We start from the raw sequence: 23771 nt of genomic DNA, 5'->3' as shown, positions 1-23771 counted from the left end.
TAACAACAACAACAGCAGCAAGCTCTGGAGGTTGCTGTTTCAAAAGCACTGCTGGTCAAAGCTGCAGAAATAGCACATGAATCTATGTTGTCCCCAGGAGAAACTGACAAACAAATGAAAGTTGAAAAGCAGTAGACATCATTTGTAATCATCATCATTGTTTAATGCCTGCCTTCCATGCAGGTATGGACAATTTGACAGGAGCTGACCAGGTAGAGGACTACACTAGGTAACTGTGTCTGTTTTGGCATGGTTTTCTAGGACTGGATGCCCTTCCTAACACCAGCATGGGAAAGGTCAGTTTTGGCATGGTTTTTATGGCTAGATGGCACCAGCACTGGCAGGGTCACCGAGAAGGCAAAAAAAAAGAAGAATGGTGAAGCAAATCGGAAGACTGTCTTTGATATAGAAAAGAAGCCTGCTTCACACATACTCACACTATTTCACGGGGAATGAAGGGGACAGTTGCAATTTCCTTAAGTCAGTGTGTTCCATCAAGAGTAATAATTTAGTTTTGGGGGAAGATAACAAGCTGAGAGCCCCCAATCCTGCCGCCAATACCTGACTGGTACATTCTTTTTATGCCCCCCCCCCACCACCGCCACCATCTCCAGAGAGATGAAACAACAAGAATGATATGAACTCAGGAAGTGAAAAGCTGCAACAAATACCAAAGATGGCTTTTTTTCCCCTGAAGCCCTGATCATGATTCTGCCAATACACCTCCTCCTGCTCCATCACTACCACCACCACCACACCACCACCACCACGACGATGATGATGATGCCGCTGATGAAGCCGACCACGATGATGATGATTATTATTATTATTGTTATTATTATTATTATTATTATTATTATTATTATCATCATCATCATCATCACCACCATTATTTTTGTTATTGAAATAGAAACAGAAGGAAACAATTTTACCTGATAAAATAAGATTTATGGCTTGATTAGATGATAGGGGAGAGGGAATGCGCAGTGGAGGTGGTAGTGGGGGGGGAGGTGGAAAATAACAAGGAGCAAAGAAAAGAGAGAGAGAGAGAGAGTGAAAGAGAGGGGTAGGAAAGGGGTGAAGCGAAATTATATACATTTAAACACTTGATTCTTTATGAGAGCTGTGTGTGTTCAGGTGTAAGCATGCACGTATGTCAAAGTCATACAAACATGTATATGTATGTGTATATATATATATATATATATATATATTACACACACACACACATGTATAAGTATGTGTATATGTGCATATATCTTGCAAATAAGTGAATGATCTTGATGGTAAAAAGTGTGCATGTGTGTGGGTGTTTATGTGTGTGGGCGTTTATGTGTGTGTGTGTAGGAATCTGTCAAGCTAACAAGACGTGTGTGTGTTAATGTATCTGCACGTGCTTATGTATGCACGTTATGGGTTAAAAAGAGAGTTTACAAGCATATAACTATTGCATGCATGGCAGCATATATATACTCACACATATACACCTACGTGTACATGTAGGTATGCATATGTATATATGTGTGTGTGTGTATATATATATATATATATATATAAATATATATATATATATATATATATACACACACATTTACAAGTGACATATATATATGTGCAAAGAGACAAAACCATTTCGTACATACAATGCTTGCTTTTATATATGCATGTGTGTGTATACACACACAGACACATGTGTGCACACACACATGCATAGTGATTGCGTAAATGTGTGAGCAAAGATGAGCATATATGCTGGTCACTGATATATGCAACTGGCTGAGTACAAAGATGACATTCACTCCTGACTATACATGAGTAAACAATGTGCATGTGTTTACACATATGCATATATCCAAATGCGCATATATTTTTGCACATATACACATACATACCTGTACATATTTCCATGCAACACAAACGCATATTACATACACCTGTGTGTGTGTGTGTGTATATATATATATAGAGAGAGAGAGAGAAGGAGAGAGAAAGAGATAAATAAACTCACATATTTCCACACACACAGATGCAGTACTCATGAATATGACAAAAAAAAAAAATAAAAGCTATTCTATTCTGATTAATATCATTGATTCCCAACAGTTTAGAAACGGTTTGCCTAACCACAGAACTAAAGTACCCATTTCAACAGATCTGAAAGATGATGCAAAATACACAAACACCGGGTCACCTCGATCAAGGGGAAGGGGTTCCGGCATGTGGCAGGCGATGAGATAATTTGTATGTGGTTAGTGAACTGTATAGAGGCTCTGTTCACCTGATACTAATGCGGTTGGACTGTGCCCGCTTGTGTCCAGTTGCATGTGCGACTTGAGCCTGATAGCGTTAGATTTCTATGGATTCGTTTGCATGTCATGTGTGAAGAAATGAAAGCAAGAGCTCTTCGCCAAACACATTAAGATTTATAGTAGAGACCTCGAGGAACTGCAAACTCGATTGGAGACGCAATCTACTGAAAACTGTACGGATGCGTGGAAATAGATGTATGTATGTGTATATATTTATATATGTATGTGTGTGTGTGTGTGTGTATGTGTATATGTATGTACGTTTCTATATATACATAATGAATAAATAAAATGCAAAAATGTCTTAAAATTCCAGTCTTTGAATATTTCTCCTTCTCTAATTCCTATGTGAGAATTACGCATGTATACAAACATGTATGTATGTATGTATATATACATGCATGCATGCACGTATATATATTTATATACACACATACACACACACATATATATAGAGAGAGAGATACACAGACAGATGTATAAACACAAATTTATATACATATATATATATATATATATATACACACACACATACATACATATATATACATGCATACTCATTATGCATGAGAATTAGAAAAAAAGAGAAACGGAGCATATATCGAAACTTGCATACATATATGTATGTATGTATAGAAACATGCCTCTCAATATATACACAAATGTATACATGTTGCACATAGCTTATACAGTCACACAAATAACACACTTTCATATATATATATATATATATATATATATTTTTTACCAGAGCGTATATACTAAATTATGCTTCACATACACACACACAAGAACTCCCACTTAATACATGTATATTGGAAGAATTCTTAAGACTACTACTACTACTACATGTCTCAAAAACTACAAAGAAACCACCATATCCTTCCTCCACTTCTGCATGTTTCATGTTTATCCACAAAGATTTTTTAAAAGAATTTTTAATTTCTTTGCACATTATCATTATTATTATTGCTATTATTATTATTATTATTATTATTATCATCATTATTATTATTATTATTGCTATTATTTCGTTTTATTTTTCTATTTTTGCATAGCAGGAAATATCAAGAGCAGAAATTCCTATAACCTCAATGGCGTCTTTCCCCTCTATTGAAAAATAATTGACTTTGTGCTAAAAAGTATAACCACTTTAACCCTATTGATGCCAGCCTTCCTGAAACTGGTTCTTTGATACAAAAATTGCCAATTTTAAAGTGTTCATTGTTCGGTCATTCGCTTTCGATTTTTTTCTTTTGCGCTTTTTTCTTCTTGTCACATCCAATTCCCCAACGCTAGCTTGGGTTAGATGAATACATATAACTGAAGCATTGTTTTTACAGTTGGATGCCTTTCCTGCTGCTAAACCTGACCTGGTTCTCAAGTAAGGCAGTCATTCATTCTTCACTGCCCATTTCTCTAGAGGGAAATACCAGTAAACAAATGCCACAGACCATAGCTAAGCTCAGCACAAAAAAAGTAACACTTAAGACATACAGACAGGATTCCATACAAACACACACACACACACACATATTAATCAAAGAAATTCCAACAGTCAGATTTTCATGTTTTTATATTTTTCAATTTTTACAATTTTACAATAAAGTAGTACTTTTATGCAATAAGCAATCATTAGGTTTATATAGCGACAGTCGTGTTCCACAATTCACGCAGTTGTCAATTGTGGAACATGGCAGTCACGACATAAACCTGATGATTGCATAACGCATGTAAGTACTAATTTATCGTAAAACTGTAAATAATAAAATGTGAAAATCAGATTAAGATATTGTTCTATACACAACCATTCAAACTCAGATACATACATACATACATATATATATATCTATATATATATATATATATATATAAAGTAGCTGTATGCTGTCACATTAAGTTGACAGCATGCAACTACTTAATCGTATCACTACTGCATAAATCTCTCTGAGAGATTTAGAAATGTATTATTTCTATTTTTGAAATCAGTGAATGTATTTCACTAGAATTATTATATGTTTACAAGGGCTAGATAGGCATCTCTAACTAGCAAGCCATGGTACTCCAGACTGAAGACAAGCAAAGACTCAGAAACTAACTAGTCTCTGAGTGCAGGCTTAGCTGGGTGGAGGTGCTTATCTCGCCCTTGTAAACATAAGGACACAGGAAATGTGTCAAGGCTGACAGGAAGCATAGCTGCTTCCTAGGGCTAAATAGCAGTACTATTATTCCCTTCATGGGACTGTCACATTAAGTTGACAGCATACAACTACTTTATCGTATCACTACTGCATAAGTCTCTCTATGAGATTTAGAAATGCATTTTATATATATATATATATATATATATATATATATAGATAGATAGATATGGTTCACATATATAGAAAACAAAAGACAGAGACAGGTGAAAGAACAAGCAGGAGTTTTAGTTTGGTGCTCAGGAAAAATATAGTTTTTCTTTTATTGTTTTAGTTGTTTCAGTCATTTGACTGCAGCCTTAAAGAGTGTAGGCAGAAGGAATCGACCTTAGAACTTATTCTTTGTAAGCCGAGTACTTAGCAGTTTGGCAAAAGACACTGATAAACAGGGACATAAACACACCAGCATTGATTGTCAAGTGATGACGGGGACACACACGCAAATATATATATATATAGTGAAGGCGCATGGCTCAGTGGTTAGAGCGTTAAGCTTACGTTCGTGAGGTTGTGAGTTCAAATCCTGGACCGGGCTGCGTGTTGTGTTCTTGAGTAAGACACATTATTTCACATTGCTCCAGTTCACTCAGCTGTAGAAATGAGTTGCGATGTCATGGGTGCAAAGCTGTATTGGCTGCTGCCTTTCCCTTGGATAACACTGGTGGCGTGGAGAGGGGAGGCCGGTATGCATGGGCGACTGCTGGTCTTCCATAAACCACCTTGTCCAGACTTGTGATTAGGAGGGTAACTTTCTAGGTGCAATCCCATGGTCAGTGTCGTGAGCAAAGGCGGTCCCGATATATATATATATAATATATATATATATATATATATACACACACGACAGGCTTCTTGCAGTTTCTGTCCACAAAATCCACTCACAAGGCTTTGGTCAGCCCGAGGCTATAGTAGAAGACACTTGCCCAAGGTGCCACGCAGTGGGACTGAACCTGGAACCATGTGGTTGGGAAGCAAGCTTCTTACCACACAGTCACGCCTGTACCTATAATATGTTAATGCTTTTTGTCTTTATGTTCAGTTATAATAAAAACAATTTCACATTATTCCGATGGTTATTCTATACTTTTGTAGAGTACAAATTTATCATTCTTGAAGAAAAATATTCTTGACAATGACTTCAAAGTTACAGCCAGTTAAGCCATTATCAAACTGCATCCAATGATCACTTAACTGGTTGAAACTTCAAAGCCACTGCTAATAACATTTTTGTATAAAGAATTACACATACATACATACATACATATATATATATATATATATATATATAATGTGTGTGTAAAAGCATATATATAACCTGAAAAAAAAACAAAAAACAAAAAACACAAAGACAATGTAAGACAACAACAAAGAAGATATATCATTTGACGGTCAGGGAAATTGAATGAAGTCTTTAATGTTTTGAGTCTATGCTCTTCTACAGGAAAGGCAGAGGAGGAGAAAAAAGAAACTGACAGAGAGTAAAATACAAATGCGTCTGAATGATGCATGCACACATATATCATTCCTTTAAACGTCCACTTTTCCATGCTTCCTGGGTTGGACAAAGTTCATCGAGGCAACGTACATGGCTGGATGCCTTCCTGTTGCCAACCCTCACCTGTTTTCAAGTAGGGGTAACATTTGCCCATGACTGGCACTTGTGCCACTGGAACGTTAAAAGTACACCCAAGTGTGATCACTGCAAGGGCCACAGATTGGCTGCCGTGCCAGTGGCACGTGAAAGGCACCATTTGATCGTGATTGTTGCCAGAGTCACCCTACCAGCACATGTGCTGGTGGCACCTTTTGAGAGTGGTCGTTGTCAAAACTGCCTGACTGTCTCTCATGCCAGTGTCACGTAAAAGCACCCACTACACTCTCTGAATAGTTGGCGTTAGGAAGGGAATCCAGCTGTAGAAACTTTGCCAGATCAGATTGAGCCTGGTGCAGCCTCTGGCTCACCAGTCCGCAGTCAAACTATCCAACCCATGCCAGCATGGAAAGCAGATGTTAAACGATGATGATGATGAGCAGATGTGCTTTCACAATTTATACTGGAAATGAGTGACATGGCTCCTACGACAGTGACACTTGCCAAGGAGACATAAACAGACAGATACACACGTGCACACACACACACAATAGTGAAAGTAAAGAAAGATGGGAAAAAGTGAGTATTCGATGGGAATTGGAGGATAAAAAGGGAAGCAAAATGACAGAAAGAAATGCAAGAGATGAAAACTGGGTGAAAGGAGTCAAGAAATAGCCCCTATAAATTTTCATGGGTATAGGGTGCGTGTGTGTGTGATGATTGACTTTAACAGAGAAATATATGTAAAATATAAACACACACATGTACTTGCTCATATATATATATATATATATATATATATATATATATATATATTATATATATATATATATATATACACATGAGCAAGTACATTGAATTATACATATCTTTAGTCAAGATTATGCTCAAATGTATTTGTTCGTGTATATGAGAGTGTGTGTATATATGCACATATATGCATGTGTGTGAGTGTATGATCATATACTTGTGTGTGTATGTGTGTGTTTTTGTCTGTGTGTAAATGTATAAATAAACAAACATATATAGATGGAAAACCCAGGGAGAAAAATATTTCCTATATTTGCGTGCAATACTCAATTAGATCCTTATTTATGAAAGAAAGAAATGTCATAGAAAAGCAAAAAAGAGAAGAAAAAAATCCTAAAGAATAAAAATGAGAATAAATAAAAGACAAAAATAAAAACAATGAATAAAGAACAAAAAAAAAACCCACTTAGTTTGTCAAGAATGAAATGATTGCTTCATATCTATAGAAACACATGCAAGATTCTTAGATAACGCATATCTTTAATCTTTAGCTTGTTTCAATCATCAGACTGCAGCCATGCTGGAGCATCAGCGTGAAAAATTTTGTTAGTCAAATGAATCAACTACAATATTCATGCCTGGTATTTATTCTATCAGTCTCTTTTGCTGGACTGCTAATTTATGGGGACATTAACACACCAATACCAGTTGCTAGTCAGTGGAGGTGGACAAAACAGACACACACACATAGGTGCATATATTACTCTTTACTCTTTTACTTGTTTCAGTCATTTGACTGCGGCCATGCTGGAGCACCGCCTTTAGTCGAGCAAATCGACCCCGTGACTTATTCTTTGTAAGCCCAGTACTTATTCTATCGGTCTCTTTTGCCGAACCGCTAAGTGACGGGAACATAAACACACCCGCATCGGTTGTCAAGCAATGCTAGGGGGACAAACACACTCACACAAACACGCATATATATATATATATATATATACATATATACGACGGGCTTCTTCCAGTTTCCGTCTACCAAATCCACTCACAAGGCTTTGGTCGGCCCGAGGCTATAGTAGAAGACACTTGGCCAAGGTGCCACGCAGTGGGACTGAACCCGGAACCATGTGGCTGGTAAACAAGCTACTTACCACACACACACACACACATATATATATATATATATATATAAAAGAGGAGGTTGTCAGAAGTTTGGAAAAAGAATTTTATATTTGGACAGTATTATTATTTGCTTTTGTTCATCTTCAAACTTGTCATATATATTTTATTTGACAATCGAAGATGAACGAAAGTGCTGACTAAGTAAAAAACTTCTTTTCCCAAAATTCTGCTGACCTTCTCTTTTCTCAATATTCAATATCTACAAACACCACTTCTAACATTCTATATATATATATATATATATATATGTAATAATAAATATTAGGGAATAAATCCAAATTTACAGGGAAAAAATCAGATTTAGGATTAAATCCAATTTTATAGTAAAATATTATATAATAATATATAACATATAATAATATATAATAATAATATATTATATTATATTAAAATTTTTTATGTATTGATTAAGTCTTTCCTTGTTTGATTTGCAAAATAGTGGTTTTGTCTCGAATTAATATTATATATATATGTAATATATACATGCATACATATAATCATCAATTAATGTCTTCCATGCTGGAACAATATATATATATATATCATCAACGTTTAACGTCCATTTTGCATGCTGGCATGGGTTGGACGGTTTGATTAAAGACTGGTGAGCCAGATGGCTGCACCAGGCTCTAATCTGATCTGGCAGAGTTTCTACAGCTGGATGCCCTTCCTAATGCCAACCACTCTCTGAGTCTAGTGGGTGCTTTTATGTGCCACTGGCATGAGGGCCAGTCAGGCAGTACTGGTAACGGCCACGCTCAAATAGTGTTTTTTACGTGCCACCTGCACAGGAGCTAGTCCAGCAGCACTGGCAACGACCTTGCCCAAATGTTGCTTTTCATGTGCCAGTAAGGCGATGCTGGTAATGATCACACTCGAACGGTGCTTTTTTACATGCCACTGGCACAGGAGCCAGTCAGCAGCCCTGGCAACGATCACGCTCCACTAGCACTGATGTCAATCATGCGGTGCTGTCATCGAATTTGATTTTGATTTCACTTGCCTCAACAGGTCTTCGCAAGCAGAGTTTAGTGTCAAATGAAGGAAAGGTACGCATAAGTGGGCTCGTTACACATGCCTGGCATAGGCCACGGGTTATGGTCTCACTTGGCTTGCCGGGTCTTCTCAAGCACAGCATATTTCCAAAGGTCTCGGTCACTAGTCATTGCCTCAGTGAGGTCTTATATTTGGTAAAACATTGCAACCTGCTGTTTACATTAATATTATATATGAAGAAAAAGGAAATGGAGATTGGGAAGTTAATAATTAATTATTATTAACAGCAAATTAATCATCTTCACTTAGAGCTGTTTCAATTAACACTCAGTAAATATTAAATCTATATGACTTGAGCATATCTTCAGAGAGGAAAACAATATATCCTTGGACGTTTTATATGTGGTTAAACTATGTTTTTATATATATACACCTATATTTTAAAAGGAAATTAATTCCCCTAAAATACTAGGTATCAAACCAGTATTTCCTTGGATAAAACCATCCCTTCATGAGGTAAGCACAACACCTAATTGATATATATATATATATATATACTGGAGTAAACACATAAATGTGAAACAAGGTGGAAAAAAAAGTACTCAAATACCAGTGGTAGAGTAATATGCTTTTCTAAAGGGCCAATCAAACAAGTCCATTTTTTAAAGGTGTAGCGTTTGTAATAGTCTGGATAGAATTCACATATCAGTTCAAATCTAGCAAAAACTGTCTGACGAACGGCAACGGGAAACTCAGAGTAACAGGTTTTGTTGAATTTTCTGCTGCTTTAAATAAAGTATATATATATATATATATATATATATATATACACACACACACAGACATGTGTCTGTGCATGCATGTGCATATGTGTATATATAGGTGTATTGCATACATACACACATGCACAACATATTTGTGAAAGTTGGGCTGACCACAGCTACTGAACACACAAACACACACACACACTCGCATATTTACAGAGCTGAGTTGGCCAGCTCTGTATTATAAATCTGCTAGAGCTGGACTGATAACATGTACCAAACCACTGCCATAAACACACACATGCACATATACACACCCATATTTACCATTCCATACTGGCATCCTCCCAAGTACTAGAATATCCACCCTCTTTGATCTAAAATAACCATGTCCAGAAGATGCCTGAAGCAAGATACCTTTTCTTCCTCTGTTGTTAATTGTGCATGCATGTGTGAGTGTGCAAGTGTATGCCTGCCACACAAGCACATGGGCACTTGTACTTTGGTGAAATATAAATCCTGCTTTGGCCCAGTATTATTATGACAACTAATTGATTGCCCTATATTATATATTTATAAATAAATTCCTCTATTTATATAATATTGAGGCCTCATTCATTCTTTTGTTGTCATATTAATATTATCATTAATATATATATATATATATAACAGAAAAGGTAAGGCTTAGGTTACCGATGATCCAAAACTAATAGTACACGGCATAGTGCTGTAATTGGTAATCTGTTAGGATCCAAGTTCACGACTTGGTGCTGGTGATCAGTAGCAGACTTCGGAGTCAGCGGATATACATTAAAGGAGAAGGAAGACAAAATGAAAGCAAGACAAGCTTATCAGATCAATTAAAATACTTTCATTAATATAATCAATGTAAAGGTGAATCAAAGTAAGGAACATTAATTACATTAATTAAAATATTTTAAACGATCTGATAAGCTTGTCCTGCTATGGTTTTTGTCTGCGTCTTCCTTTAATTCATATGTGTGTGTGTCTGTATATATGTACACACATATGCACTCAAACATTGTAATGGCAATTTTAATTTTAAAAGAGTTCACAGAGTGAAGACAACAAATTAAAAATAGTATTCCAATTCATTATTTTGTAACTTATTTTACCAATAAATATTTAAGTTATTCTGGCATCTTTTCTTTTTCTTTTCTTTGCTTTTCAGATCTCACTGTTACAATATCTAGATGTCAATATGTATATGTTATTATTATTATTATTATTATCATTATTGGGTTGTCCGGTAAGTTTGTGCTGATTTATAGTAGCTTACTTTTTGGCTTATTTTAGAACATGATTGAGTCCATAAAATAGATTTGACTACACCTCCGTTTAGAGCACAGTTTAAGCTATCTTTTTGTGGAAGAAGGTTTATGTTCCTACAACATGTGTTAATTCTGTAACCCTTTAAAATGGAAGATAAGAAAGTTCATTTTCGGCACCTGATGCTTTGGGAAGCAGACAAAAATTGCTGCAGCTCGGCTGGGATGTGTTACCCCACCCTCCATATTCACCAGATATTGCTCCTTTGGATTTCCACTTATTCAGGTCTCTGCCAAATAGTCTTAATGGTAAAAATTTCAATTCCTTGGATGATATAAAAAGATACCTTGATGAATTCTCTGCTATGAAACCACCTCACTTCTGGGAAGAGGGTATTTTCAAGTTAAAGGAAAATGGAGATGCATTGTGCAACAAAACGGTTCATATTTGGTTGATTAAAAATGTAATGGCAAGTATTTATTGACCTTTTACTTTCCTTTAAAAATCGGCACAAACTTTCCGGACAACCCAATATTATTAAGGCAGCTGGTAGAACCATTAGCACGCCAAACAAAATGCTTAGCGGTATTTCGTTCGACTTTGCCTGTCAGCTTTTCGGGGTTGATAAATTAAGTACCAGATGAACACTGGGGTCAGTGTAATCAACTAGTCCCTTTCCCCCGAAATTTCAGGCCTTGTGCCTTTAGTAAAAAGGATTATTATTATTATTTCAGTTAGGCACAGTGATGCTAATAACTTGGTGTTGGAACTCCATATACACATGCTTTCTTATTACTGCTCTGTAATAAGAAAGTAAAATGACAAAGGAATAAACAATTATGTAATGAACTTCATTAGCTTACAGTTGTTTCTGCTACAACATGCAATGCACTCTTACTTGAATGCTTGTGTATAGCTTCATCAGAGCTTCAAACAAGTTCATGACATAATCTTTTATTCCTTTCATCATTTTAGTTTCTTACTACTGGTCTCTCTCTCTCTCATATATCATCATCATCGTTTAACGTCCGTTCTCCATGCTAGCATGGGTTGGACGGTTCGACCGGGGATCTGGGAAGCCATAAGGCTGCACCAGGCTCCAGTCTTATCTGGAATGTTTCTACAGCTGGATGCCCTTCCTAATGCCAACCACTCCGTGAGTGTAGTGGGTACTTTTTACGTGCCACCTGCACAGGTGCCAGGCGAGGCTGGCAATGGCCACGGTCAGATTGGTGCATATATATATATGTATATGTTGAATAAAATGAGACAACAAAACCAAGGCTGTGTGGAATTTATAGGACATTTATAAAGAGAAAGGTAGTCATACAGCAGTTTCTGGGATATTAGGGATATCCCTTCATCAGAGACAGTATGAGAGAGTTAATTAGAAGGAAATAGAGTTCAATATAAGAATAAAAATAAAAGTAAAAATATATGTAGGATGTTACAGTTGCAGTTCCATTATCCAAGGAAAGTGCTGTGTAGAATGGGTAGAAATGCTTCTTGTCCATGGTAAGTAGATTCTGATAGGGGTTCATATTTTGTTATTACAAATGGATAATGTGGAGACAATGTGTGCCCCCTGACTGGCCCCTATGCCAGTGGCACATGAAAAGCACCATCTGAATGTAGTTGATGCCAGGTCTGCCTGACTGGCTCTCGTGCTGGTGGCACATAAAAAGCACCAGCTGATTGTCACCAGTGCCAGTACCCCCTGACTGGCTCTTGTGCTGGCGGCATGTAAAAAGCACCATCTAAAAGTAATCGATGCCAGGCCTGCCTGACTGGCACCCGTGCTGGAGGCACGTGTAAAAAACACTCACTACACTCTTGGAGTGGGTGAAATTAGGATGGTCATCCAGCTGTAGAAACACTGCCAGATCAGATTGGAGCCTGGTGTAGCCGCTGGCTCTCCTGACCTCAGTCAAACAGTCCAACCCATGGACGGTTTGACTGAGGCCAGCATGGAAAAACGAACGTTAAACAATGATGATGAGATATATATACACAGTCATGTATACATAGATGCATGACTGTATACATAGATACATACACATATATGTGACTAAACTGTCATTACCATTCATGTCTGTAGACATGATGTATGACTGGTCACCCATGTTGTTGAAATAGGTGTAAAGAAATATACGTTCTACCATAAACTCTGCTGTACACTCATACATACATATACACACACAAAAACAAAAATACATGCATTGTACATGTTTGCAAATGTGCATATGTATGTATACATGTGTGTGTGTGTCTGTCTGTATATACACACACACACTTAACACATACACACTCTTCATATACACAGAGATAAGAGTGCACCTATAGTTGTTGTGTGTATATTTTTGAATGTGTTGAAACAGAGAAAGAAATGAAGTTCATAAAACAACTGCTCCTACAGCCATCTTGAGTTGATGCCAAACTGCCGGAAGCAAATGTATTTCTACAGAAGATCAGTGAAGAGGGAAGAGGTGGCACAGCGCTGGCGGAGGTGCTCTGGGTGTCAGTGAAGACGAGGAAGAAAAAGATTTTGTATAATCTTAACACCAAAGGGGTTATTGGAAAGTAAGAGGTGAGACTGGCTTGAGAAATACAACTGAAGATGGTAAAGTAGGTTGTATAAACTTCAGAGAGAAGCGACAAAGCATGTGAAGTAAAAAGGTAAAGACCCCTTTCGGTCAAGAATGACCATGACCAGGAGGATTGCACCTAGAAAGTTACCTTCTGAGGCACAAGTCTGGGCAAGACTGTTTATGGAAGATCAGCAGTTGCCCATGCATACCAGCCTCCCCTATCCATACCACCGATGTTGGCAAAGGTCGATACATCTTGACACGAGTGACGTTGCAACTCATTTCTACAACTGAATGAACTGGAGCAACAGGAAATATGCTTAAGAACATAACACACAGCCCGGTCTGGGAATTGAACTCACTTCTTCATGACTGTAAGCCCAACACTAACCACTGAACCATATGCCTTAGTAATCATTATATATTTCTTTACTACCCACAAGGGGCTAAACATAGAGGGGATAAACAAAGACAGACAAACGGATTAAGTCGATTACATCGACCCCAGTGCGTAACTGGTACTTAATTTATCGACCCCGAAAGGATGAAAGGCAAAGTCGACCTCGGCAGAATTTGAACTCCGAACGTAACGGCAGACGAAATACAGCTACGCATTTCGCTCAGCGTGCTAACGTTTCTGCCAGCTCGCCGCCTTAGTAATCATTATAATTCTGTTACTAAGGAGGTAACCTGGCAGAATCATTAGCATGCTTGGTAGTACTTTGTCCGTCTTCGTGTTCTGAGTTCAAACTGCACTAAGGTTGATGTTGCCTCTCATCCTTTCACGGTTGATAGAAGTACCAGTCAAATACTTGGGTTAATATAATCGACTTACTTCTCCTCTTAAAATTGCTGTCTTGTGTCCGAGAAAGATTCTATTACTGGTCACAGAGTCACTGGACTGAGGCCAAGCTGGGATACTAACAACAAGGATATAGCATGGATGCTACCAACTACTTGTAAGATGGCAGGGAGGTTCTACAAGAGAATTTCAGCAAAGTGGAACAAAACTGCCCTTCTGACCCAAGAATATATGTACATATATGCCTCAAAATTCAAGCAAGTTTTGAGATTTTTCACTGTTTTTTTTTTTAATTAACACCTCTGTTACTACATTTGTACCTGGTCCTTGACAGGATTCTACAGCATCAGAAGAATCAAGTTGAAGTTGGTGCAATGAAAAGTCTAACACAAAATAATAAGTGTTTAAGCGAAGTTAACAGTCTTTGTGTATTTTTAAATGGTTATAATACATCTTCCAAGCTCTCAGAGTAAACCACTTTCCTGGGAAATACACCACCAAAATACGTATTCATTTGATATTCTGTTATAAAGATATTTTATATCAGCTAAGTTGATAAATGTCTATCATAAACAAGGTTTGTCAGCGGAGGGTCTTTATTTTGGCAGAAGGGTTTGTCTGTCAGTGGGAGAGGATTTTTCCAGTAGAAGGATTTGTCTGTCACTGAGAGGACTTTTATTCCAGCAGAAGGGTTTGTCTGTCAGTGGGTCTTTATTCTGGCAGAAAGTATTGTCTGTCAGTGGGAGGGGTTTTATTCTCGCAGAAGGGTTTGCCTGTCAGTGGGAGGGTCTTTATTCTGGCAGAAGAGTTTGTCTGTCAGTGAAAGGGTTTTAATTCCAGCAAGAGGTTTGTCTCTCAGTGTAAGAGTCTATACTCCAGCAGAAATTTTTATTTGTTAGTGACAGGGTTTGTCTGTCAGTCAATATCATTGGTTGTCAACCTACCATTTGTAGGAGAATTAACCAGGTTGTCAGCTAGTGAGTGATAGGTTTTCCCAATCTATAGGTCAGTAACACGGTCTGAATGCTAATCTGTGAAGAAAAAAAGAAAAAAAGAAAAAAAAAATTTGGCTGCCTGCTGCAAGTGCCAAGTAGAATTTACTGAGTTAAACGTACAGAACTTCAACAGCCAAACCATTCTTTCTGCATATCATATAAAACCAGTTCGTCCATTATTTTCTTCGACAGAAGAATAAGGAAAAAAAAATCAATAGAAATGTAGGATAATAGCGACATTAGTATCAGTAACAGAGATAAGAGAGAATGCTTACCTTATCGCCAGTTAGAGCATAGGCTGAGAGGAAGCCGCCAAGGAAGCGGATATTGGTTTCAAATACAGACAGATCAGCAGACTAGAAGTAAAGAAATTCAAAGAAAAAAATTAGAACAATAACACATGAAAGGAAGGCGAATATTCAATAATTCTATAAATGTGAATAAAGACCAAAAGGAGAAACAAAAAACTAATAACAATAAAATTTCTCAAAGTATGGAGCCTCATATCTAGAAATTAAGCAATTTTTTTTTTCCTTATCATAATATCAAGCAAGATCCAAAGATTATGTTTTGGCCAAACCCCCAAGTGTCACCAACAGTATATCTTAATCCTGAATGTGTATGTAGTCCCAGGGTGGATTTGAACTAGGAGCCTAGTTAATTATAAATTTAACACAATGACCGATGCTCCTGGCCATGAATATCATTAGTAACTTAGTAGATATTAATGTTATCACATATTAACCCATGAGAATTCAGATTTCTTTGTCCAATGTACTGCCAAACCATTTATTCACATAGTTTTGAATTAATCATGCATTATCATGGAACATCAAGGTCTCACTGATGTGTTTTTCGAATTTTTAGAATGACATTGTAGAGTAGGTGTGAGAGGTCTGACATGGCCAGTTTAAATGCTAATCATCATCATCATCATTAAACGTCTGCTTTCCATGCTAGCATGGGCTGGATGATTTGACTGAGGACTGGCGAACCAGATGGCTGCACCAGGCTCCAATTTGATCTGGCAGAGTTTCTACAGCTGAATGCCCTTCCTAATGCCAACCACTCCAAGAGTTTAGTGGGTACTTTTACGTGCCACTGGCATGAGGGCCAGTCAGGTGGTACTGGCATGGCCACGCTCAAATGGTGCTTTTTACATGCCACCTGCACAGGTGCCAGTCCAGCAGAACTGGCAACGACCTCACTCGAATGTTTTTTCACATGCCACCGTCACAAGTGCCAGTAAGGCGATGCTGGTAATGATCACGCTCGAATGGTGCTTTTTATGTGCCACTGGCACAGAATTCAATTACCTGCTCTGGCAACGATCACACTCGGATGGTGCTCTTAGAGCTCCACTAGCATGGATGCCAGTCATCGAATTTGATGCTAATCTCTAACACGCACACACACACTCTCTTTGTCCTTTCTCCAAAGGAAGGTAACCCTTATTTTATTGGATTTATCTCTTGTGCTTCCGGTATACAAACTAATATATATATAATCCCCCATGACAGGAAACTCTGAGAACATATTTTCAATAGAAATTATATTAACTGGAAAGTTACATTTGTGCTTAATTGATGGTTAAACAGCATTAATGTTATTGATAAGATACATTTATTGCAATTATACAAATGAGAAATTTATCTAATTTGATACAATTTTAATTTAATAACCATTACCATTTTGTAATTTAGAATTTATATTCATTCCCTGTTGAATTAAGAAAAAAATTACAATGATTGAACATATGAGGCACAAATAGTGGCTCAGTAGCTAAGAAGTATGCACCCTAACCATACAGCCTCCAGTTCAGTCCCACTTCATGGTACCATGGGTAAGTATTGTCTACCAAAACATTGTGAGTGAATAAGAGTCTGTTGTATACAATCATTTAAAAAATTTTTTCCCTTGTTTCAGTCATTTGACAGTGGCAATGCTGGAGCAATGTCTAGAAGGGTTTTAGTTGAACAATTTAACTGTAGGACTTATTTCTTAAGCCTAGTACTTAGTCTTTAGCTGAATCACTAAGTTACAGGGATGTCAACACATCAACACTAGTTATCAAGCAGTGAAGAAGGGGGGTGGCAAACACAGACACAAACACATATTATATATATATGGATCTTTTCCCTTTCAATGGCAGATCGAGAAATTCATTTTTTTGTAACTAAACACTTTTAAACTTCGGACACTGGTACAATGTGTCATATAAAACATCTTTTACCCTTATTGTTGCTGAGAAAATTTCTATTTTCAAAGTTATTTCGTGTTAAAGTTAGCATATTTCGGTAATTTCAACCAATCAATGACGTGTTTTCAGCTGAATAAAATTACTGCTGTTGTTTGTCATCAACAACTATCGGCGGTGTATATTTCGTTTGTGTATTTAGGGTTAGGGTTAGAGAGTTAGGGTTTAGGTTTTAGGGTTAGAGTTACAGAAAAAAAATGAAAAATGAAGAAATTGGAGGGAGAGGGGCAGGGGAGGGCAAAAAATTCCGATTTTTGGCAATTTTCTGGAACCTCCTATCAGAAAAGCTGGGTTTTTGTCCAAAAATTTTTTTAAAAAACAATAATTTGGGAGAAAATGGGGGTGGTGGATTTTTCTGAAAATAGTAGCTGAAAAACAGGAAAAAACCCCCCTAAAAGCAGTAGAAATGTGCCTACGATTATGGTGGTGCTATGAAGTAAACATGCTTCAGATACACTCGTTTATTCATACAAACATAACTGAGATGAAATATGTCATAAATAACAGTGACAAACGAAATATACACCGCAGTGCTGAAGTTATACTTATTTAATCGACTCCGAAAAAGATGAAAGGCAAAGTCAACGACAGCAGAATTTGAACTTGGAATTTAAAGACAGACGAAATTCCACTAAGCATTTTGCCTGGTATGCTAACGCTTCTGCCAGCTCACTGCATTATAAAAGCCCCCCCCCCCTCATCTCTTGAGGGTAAGCTGATATTTCTAGTGGAAAATCATATATTTCCTAATGTGATCTATATAATTTACTTAGCCATTTAAGAGATTTCATAATGGCAATATCTTAATTTCTTTCAAGGACTCAATCTCTTAGATGAATAACAGGTGAAGTTAATGGTGTTGCCATCGTTGTTTAGCTCCAGCTAGGCACTGATTCAGCCAACCTATGATCAAATAAATTTCAAATAGAGACCATCTTACTTTTAGGGGTGGCCTACGACTGCATTATCCAAAGTGCTCTTTCTGCTTCTAAGGTGGCAGGGTGTGATATGAGGGAGGTTTGGCTGCTATTTATAGCATATTGAGTAACCACCTGGTGGCTCCCTTGGTGGCTTGTTAATAGGTAACATGAAATGATAGCATGACATGCAGTCTTTTTTTTTTTCCTAGAGAAAGGTATTAATAAGCTTTTCTCTTATGAAAACAGAGGACTATTCTGAAAGCTTAGTTAATGCATGGTCAACGGTCTGTGAAATGAATCAACGGCCATGACAACAACGACGAAGAAGAAGAAAGTGTGTGGGGGGGGGAGTGAAATTTGAAAAAAAAAAAAAAAAAAATTGACACATTAAAATATTTCTCTCGAATATCAGATTTCTTTTTTTTTTTCCCATCTGGAAAGCGGAAAATTAATAACAAATGAATATGAAATGGAAAATTTGAATACATTAAACATCGAAATATAAATTATCATTATCATGATAATCATCATCATGCCCATCGCTACCATCATCACCACTTCTGCCTTACGACATTATCCAACATATCTTTGTCTAAGTTGGTGACATATGAAATGAGAGAAATTTGGCTGATATTTCTAGCACTCCCCCCTTAACCATCTAGAACAGTGACTGACTAGCAGGGGCCATATGACCCCTGGGGTAAGGGTCCAAATAAGATTTTTTTGTTAAAATTTATGTGCAATAAATGGCTTATACTTCTATAATACACTAAATATTTCACTAATGATTTTTACACAAATCTTGATGATATTTAATTCTAAAGATACAACAGGACAGTATGAGGGCCTACCTGAGTAAAATAGGAATCAATCAAAGGGGTCCACAGGTAAAAGATGGTTGGGAACTGTTGATCAAGAGGTGAGTTGTTCATTCTAGGTAGTTTTACTGAGTGTTTAGCTCCAGGCCAGGCCTGCTTGACTAAATCTATGATCAAAGGCATTCTAATTGTGACCATCTCATCTTAAAATGAACAATGGGCAATAAACAAGGAACCCAGAAACACATTATCCAGCATGCCCCCTTTTCTAAAATGACAGTGTGAAATGCCACTACAAGGTCCAGTCTTTGTTACAGTGTGATAGCTTTGTGTGCCTCAAAGACCTTGAAAGCTGTGCTGGTGGAGTGCAAGCTAGTGTCTCTTATGCTGGACAGGCCAGGTTAAAGAGCAGAGGCTAGACTAATAGGGATCATCTCTTCATAGAGGTAAAAATGGGTTTGTAGCTAAGTTATAGAAGCAATGGTGACAATTCAAAATTAATACGAAAGGAACCAACATCCTGTATTACAGGTCCTGACTTGGAACTCAGAAGGGAGGTGAAAGAGAGACCACCCTAGAAGTAGCTGGAGGCTGGATTCTGAGGCAAGGCTAAAAAACGAAGGGATCCAATTGTAGAGAAGCAAAGAGAGATAAGCCCGAGTTGAGAGCAGTGTAGAAAAGTCATCAGTAGTTTATAATCTGTTGGGAACTAAGGGATCAAGTAAAGTAAAAGCGTGTGAAATGAAAGTGATTTGACTGTTACTTCTAGCAGACCGAAGAGTCACACAGAGGCAATGCCAGTAACACCAGGTAACTTCAATAAATGTTGGCTACAACTGAACCATTGCCAGATACTGGAGTACTGGGAATTAAATGTAAGAAGGATGGGCCTGGAAAGAGGACACTTTGGTTCCAATTCCCCTGGGGTAGACATAAATATGGCACAAAGGAAAAAGAATTAGAAAGAAAAGTTAGGAAGTAGACATAAAAAAACTCCATACAAAACTCTCTCTTTCTGTTCTTTGTTAATTCCATTTTTATTTAATAAATTAATGAACTTCTGTTGTAGTTGATAAATGTCACTGGCTGCAATTAATTTAATGATTAATAGTGGAGTGTGTGCGCGTGCGCGCATGCACAAGCACGTGCATGTGCGAGAGAGAGAGAGAGAGAGGGATTTTACCAGTGTGTATATATATAAATAATTATATATATAAGTCCCAAAGTTTATATAAGCAAATGAATATTTTAACTCCAGCCCATAGCTCTTCATGCAAATATATATATATATATATATATAAGAAATTAGAGTGACAAGGGAGTAAACAATTATGTTATTAATCTCATTAGCTTACATCCGTTTCTGCTGTAAGATGCGAAGCACTCATAGTCGAATGCTTAAGTATCACCTTATAGCTTCATCAGAGCTTCAAACGTAAGTAAGAAGGCATTTAAAATTGCTTATAGAAATTTTAGTATCACTGAAGTCATGATGAAAACATTTTTTAGACAGACAACACTAATGGGGATTTCTAATTTTCTTATTTACCAGATGGCCAGTTGCTTGACTGTTTAGGAACGGGCTAAGATAGCAGCTCGCTATGTAGTGTGGAATTCCATTGTTTTGGCTCAGAGATGGTGGCATGCATGGAAAGGTAAGCAGGCAACACTATGGTGAAATAAAAACTTGTCATGCAGAGCTGATGACCACGGGCTCTATAAATGATGGAGAAAGAAGTGGCCATCCAACCACTTCCCGATCAGCGGAGAATGTGGCAACAGTGCAGGAAATGTTTAATCGCAGCCCACAAAAATTAACATGTCTAGCATATGGCGTTGCATAAAGAAATGAAATTTTGTCTGTGGAAACCCCATTATGTGTAGGATCTAAAACCTTGAAGACTGATCACAGTAGTCCAGAAGTCCAGATCTTGCTCCATGTGATTTTTACCTGTGGAGTTACACAAAAGAGGAGTAAAAGACAAAACCTCGCACACTAGGACTTGGTGACACGGATTCAGGAGCTTCTCAATGATATCCCTGACACCGTCCTTCAGAAAGTTGTTCATTCCATCCGTGGCCATTTGAGGAAACTGGTTGACGCCGCTGGTGCTTACATTGAAATATGAAGACTTACTTTCATTTTCCCATGTAATAAAGAACGTATTCATTTGCTTCAATAAATTTGTAAAAGGAATATGGATTTTATAGCCAACTTTTAATGCCTACTTACTTTTCCTCCACCCTGTATATATAAAATATGGATGGAAAATGATCCTCAACCTATTCTCTCTCATATCAATTTATCTATCTCTACTTATACTTCCATTTATACCTCTATCTATCTGTCTAACTAACGAATTAACCGGCATGCCATTGGTTACAGCGAGGGTTCCAGTTGATCCGATCAATGAAACAGCCTGCTCATGAGATTAACATGCATGTGGCTGAGCACTCCACAGACACGTGTACCCTTAACGTAGTTCTCAGGGAGATTCAGCGTGACACAGAGAGTGACAAGGCTGGCCCCTTTGAAATACAGGTAATACTTTTACCAGCTGAGTGGGCGGGAGCAATGTGAAATAAATAGTCTTGCTCAAGACACAATGCATCACTGGGTATTGAACTCAGGACCTTGCAGTCACAAGCTGAATACCGCAATCATGCTATCTATCTCTCAATCTATTTGTCTGTCTATCTTATATTTATGCATGTGTCCATAGACACACATTATTTTCTTGTTGCTTGTATTCATAACTGTCTACCAGGTTTTCCATTTTTTTGTCTTTTTGTCTACCATGTTCTCCATTTTTTGTCTTAGTTGCTGTACACATTTGCTAGCTTTCTTACAAAGAGGTCTAATGCACTTAGCTTAGACTTTTTAGGGGGGCAACCAGATCGCACTGTCTCAAGTGTAACTGCCCGAAACGATTGTGACTTCTGGTACTTGACTGAAGAAAGAAGGGCACGAATGACCTGTCTTTTTTCGCCTGTCTTCTAATTGTTGTTTCTCTTGTCCGCCTTGTATCATCTATCTGTCCGAATGTTTTATTGTCCTCTATTCCATTTTCATTCCATTTTTATACATACATATATATATATATATATAACGGACGTTAAACGACGATGATGATGATGATGATATATATATATATTTATATATACACACACACACACATATATATATATTCTTTTGTTTGTTTCAGTAATTTGACTGTGGCCATGCTGATGTACCGCGTTTAGTTGAACAAATCAACCCCAGGACTTATTCTTTGTAAGTCTAGTACTTATTCTATTAGTTGCTTTTGCCAAACTGCTAAGTTACGAGGATGTAAACACACCAACATCAGTTGAGAAGCAATGGTGGGGGAACACACATACACACGAGCGCGCACACACATATACATATATATATATATGACAGGCATCTTTCAGTTTCTGTCTACCAAATCCACTCACAAGGCTTTGCTTGGTGTGAGGCTATAGTAGAAGATACATGCCCAAGGTGTCACGCAGTAGGACTGAACCCAGAACCATGTGGTTGGTAAACAAGCTACTTACCACACAGCCACTCATGAGCCTATATATATATATATATATATATATATATATATAATATACCTTAAATGACTTAATGTGCATATACACACACACACTATTAAAAATGCTATGCAGCAGAACATAAATCACTCACAAATTCTAATTTTATTCAAGAATGCAGAATCACACATACACTGGCAATACACTTGATGACACATACATACTCACACACAAACACATACATTTACACCTGCATACACCAACATATACATCTAACTCTCCATATATGCACACTCACACACATATACATACTTGCATATACCTACATAAAGCAAATATGCACAAATATATATATATATATATATACACACACACACATTCACACATATACACATCTACAGAAATATACTTATGTGCATATAGATGTAGATAAATAAATGCATACACATACATATATAAACACACACACACCCATATATATATGTGCATATGAATATAAACACATGCATGCACACACTCACACACACACACGCGCGCACACACACACACATGTACGTATATAGTATCAGCTTGCATAAAACATTACAGACCAACGAAAGTAGTGCAACACATAATGATGAACGCGAAGATAAGATGAATAAGAAGCAGAAATTGAATTTGCAGGTATGACGTGCTTCGATTGCCACCCTGTTCCACAACTTTACTTTAAATGCCGTCAGTTGCTGACGAAGGTGTGAGCCATCAATTGAAGTGGCACCGAAATGAAAT

The 23771-nt window shown here is 37.3% G+C and overlaps 1 protein-coding gene across 1 annotated transcript in view; it reads right to left on the bottom strand.

Moving 5' to 3' along the window:
• Nucleotides 1-23771, bottom strand: part of LOC115219910 (mannosyl-oligosaccharide 1,2-alpha-mannosidase IA) — a 533489-nt gene that overhangs the window by 78234 nt on the left and 431484 nt on the right. The window contains exon 4 of the mRNA XM_029790220.2: nucleotides 15744-15824. Within this exon, the coding sequence (XP_029646080.1) occupies nucleotides 15744-15824 (81 nt within the window). The remainder of the gene's footprint in view (nucleotides 1-15743; nucleotides 15825-23771) is intronic.

This window comes from Octopus sinensis, linkage group LG15 (assembly GCF_006345805.1).
Source record: "Octopus sinensis linkage group LG15, ASM634580v1, whole genome shotgun sequence".
NCBI lineage: Eukaryota > Metazoa > Mollusca > Cephalopoda > Octopoda > Octopodidae > Octopus > Octopus sinensis.
The sequence above is the reverse complement of the archived record's forward strand: the minus strand, read 5'-3'. Positions and strand labels throughout refer to the sequence as shown.